Source organism: Meriones unguiculatus, chromosome 9, assembly GCF_030254825.1.
Source record: "Meriones unguiculatus strain TT.TT164.6M chromosome 9, Bangor_MerUng_6.1, whole genome shotgun sequence".
Lineage (NCBI taxonomy): Eukaryota > Metazoa > Chordata > Mammalia > Rodentia > Muridae > Meriones > Meriones unguiculatus.
The window spans coordinates 54,228,603-54,231,886 of record NC_083357.1 but is presented as its reverse complement, the minus strand read 5'-3'; the positions used below and the strand labels follow the sequence as shown (position 1 = coordinate 54,231,886).

Genomic DNA, 3,284 nt, shown 5'->3' with positions numbered 1-3,284 from the left:
GGGCTAACTGGAAGTGGCTTAGGGTTTTGAAACCTCTAAACCCATCAGCAGTAACATACCTCCTCCAAGAAGGCCACACTTCTTAATTCTTCCCAAACATTCCACCAACTAGTGAACAAACAGAAATATATGAGCCTAAGAGAGGCATTCTAATTCAAACTACCATAACAGACCCTGCTTCAAAAAATGTGTTCCTTAGATTTTAAGAAGGAAGTGTTTTTAGTAAGTGATACTTTTACCCATTTATAGTTTTTCCAGAATTCCTTTAATTAGATGACATTATTCCAAAAGTCAAAGGTGAAGTGTTTTATACAGGTGTGCAGTCTGGCCCAGAAAGCAGCTGTGCAGTGTAAAGACTCCTGATCTACAAGAACCTCACTCAGAGTTGGGGACAGAAAAAGTGCAGACCATTAAACACAAGAAAGTGGGTGCTTGAGGTAACAGGATGTATTTCAAACTTAACTTGAAATATGTGAAAACATGCATGTTCCTGCACACTGACTTGGAGCAAATGTCTCCTAACTTTGTGTTTAACTAAGATGGCAGATTTTTACTTTTAGAAACTCACTTAAGAAAGGTTTATTTTTAGCAATTCTTTGGTCACTGTCAGTATCCACAAGATGGCAGCCTCTTCTCAAAGACTGGGGAAAACTCTTAAGTGGTTTTGAGTGAGAAATTTGTGGAGAAAAGGGGAGGAGAAAAGAGGTAATGAAGGAGGGGAGGGGTTTGATGATGAAAACAAAAGGTGGTGAAAAGTGCTTTTTTTCTCTACTTGGTGGAACTGTATCTTGATGTTTCCTGAAGAAGAAACATTAGAAATGTGAGACCAATTTGGGGGGGGGGTTTAAAATCTGAATCCTCAGTGAAGAAGGGAAGAGAGAGTGATGAAATCCTTGAGCTTTTTGCTGGTGTTCCTGTGGCTTCAGTTTAACTGTGAGTTTGGACATTTCCTTTGTATATAAATTGTGGTGTGTGAAGTTGTTTCAGTTATTACTCTAGGATAATGGTAGAAACACCAATGTTTTAAGTCTTTATTTAAAGGGTGGGAGTCCCATGGACAAGTGTCAGCATTCTACAGTGTTAGCATCCCCATGCCTCCTTTCCTGTTTGCCTGACTTTGTCTTTCTGCACAGGGGTGAGCAGCCAGCAGAAGGTGCAGCAGAACCCAGAATCCCTCAGTGTCCCAGAGGGAGCCATGGCCTCTCTCAACTGCACTTTCAGTGATAGTGCTTCCAACAACTTCAGGTGGTACAGACAGCTTTCGGGGAAAGGCCTCGAGTTGCTGGTGTCCATCTTCTCCAATGGTGACAAGGAAGAAGGCAGATTCACAGCTCACCTCAATAAAGCCAGCCTGAATGTTGCCCTGCACATCAGAGACTCCCAGCCCAGTGACTCTGCTGTCTACCTCTGTGCAGCGAGCACACAGTGCTCCCCAGGCACCTGCAGCCTGCACACAAACATGATATGTACAGGAAGATCTGAGCTCGAGCATGCTTGATTTTGAAAGTATTTACTTTATGAAAACACCTCATCTGGAACACATAGTGCCCTAAGCTTCATGTCCCCTATTCCTTCTTTTTTTTTTTTATAACCCACTGAATCTAATTAGTGGTGGCATATGCTTATGGGTGTGGGATCATCCACTGTTGCATGGGAACCTACAAGTGTCCACCTTCCTAAAGAAAGATGACTCTCCTCACCCACCATCTATCAATTGCCAATATCTCCTCAGTAAGAAAAGAGGGGGCCTCAGGAGTCCTGTTGCTCTCCATACTTGAATTTCTAGCTGTTTTGGTTTTGTGCATTTCTGGTGCAGGAAACCACCAGGTCCTGTGGATTCATGTTGTGCAACAGTCACGTCATGTCCAGAGGACATTTTGAAGTTCTCCTTCCTCTCTTCTACATTTTTCCACTTTTCTTCCAAGATGTTCCCTAGGCTTTGTTGTGACAAGGAATTGGTAGAGATGTTTCAGTTGTAGCTGATCACTCACAATCTCCTTTTCTCAGCACTTGGAGCGTTCTCCCTATCGTTGGAATGCTTCAGTTTTCCAACTCCTTCTGTGGTATTTTCCTGGCTGTGGAGGGGTTCATATAGATACCCCATTTAGTTTTGAGTTCTCAATACTCACATTCATTACCATGGACAGTTATGCATCTCTGCATTAACCCACTGGAGGAAAAAAAGCGTTTTTGACCAAGCTTGAGAACAACACTATTCTAATTGTTAGCTCTTGTTTGACCTCAGTCTCATTGGTTCCTTGCAGCTGGGAGATACACTTTGAGTCTTCTTTGGATCAGATCATCAATGCTGGTTCATAGATGGAGTCTCAGAACAGGTCACACCTCTATGAATTTCCTCAGGGCTCCTGGTGTAAACACCATCTCTGCTCCTGCCAACATCAGTTTTCCCCTTGTTGAATTTTGTACAGATCCAATTCAGTTTCCTTTCTGAAGTCTCACAGTATTCTCTTGTCCCACGCAGCTATTTTTATTACCAAAGAGACTAAAAAGCTTAATATATTTAACAGCACTAAAGACACATGAAATGCAGAAGTGTCAACAGCAGCTAGTGACTTGCTGTCAGGCAGTCAAAGTTGGTATCCAAGAATGTGCATGTCAGAGGTAGTACCTAAATATTATATGACCATATCCCAAGTTGAAACATGCATGAAGAATGATCACCCAGATGATTAAGTAATCCCAACATCATTACATCTGCACATGCCCAGTCTCTTCCATAGCCTTATGAGAACCTTAGACAAGAAGACAGACAGCTTTTTCCTCTCTGAAATGGTATTCTCTTTGAGGTTTCTCTACTTTTCCTTAATTTCCCTCTTTTTTTATAATTCTCTTAATAAAAATTGCTTTGACTTTGCATACACATACAAGAGCCCACATCTCTTACCTACACTGATAGAAGATCACAAACTCAGATCCTGTTCCAGGTTACACTTTGGTGAATATGAGTGTCTGGCACTGGGGCTTTTGGTCATGTTACACTGTAAAAACAAATAAAAAACTATATATATATATATATATATAATTCTTTTTGCATTCATATGCTATTGAATTAAACTGTTACCTTTTAATCTGTTCTAGGATAAGTCAGAGAATGGATGTCTTTGAAATTTCTTCTTAATTAGCTGACATTCAGGCATCTCACAGTGTGTTCCAGTGACAGGATGAGGTGGAGGTGGCAAGCACCAGATGACAAACGACAGGATGGTGGTGCTTCTGTCCCTTAAACCATGGTTTTAAGAAATTACCACTGTTTGTGTGTTGTG

General features: G+C 41.3%; 1 gene segment (V, D, J or C); it reads left to right on the top strand.

Moving 5' to 3' along the window:
* The first annotated feature begins 884 nt into the window (after positions 1 to 884).
* Positions 885 to 1,498, top strand: LOC132656256 (T cell receptor alpha variable 12-2-like). The segment is given in 2 exon segments: positions 885 to 933; positions 1,134 to 1,498. Coding segments are annotated over 2 exon segments (414 nt in total).
* Positions 1,499 to 3,284: the final 1,786 nt, after the last annotated feature.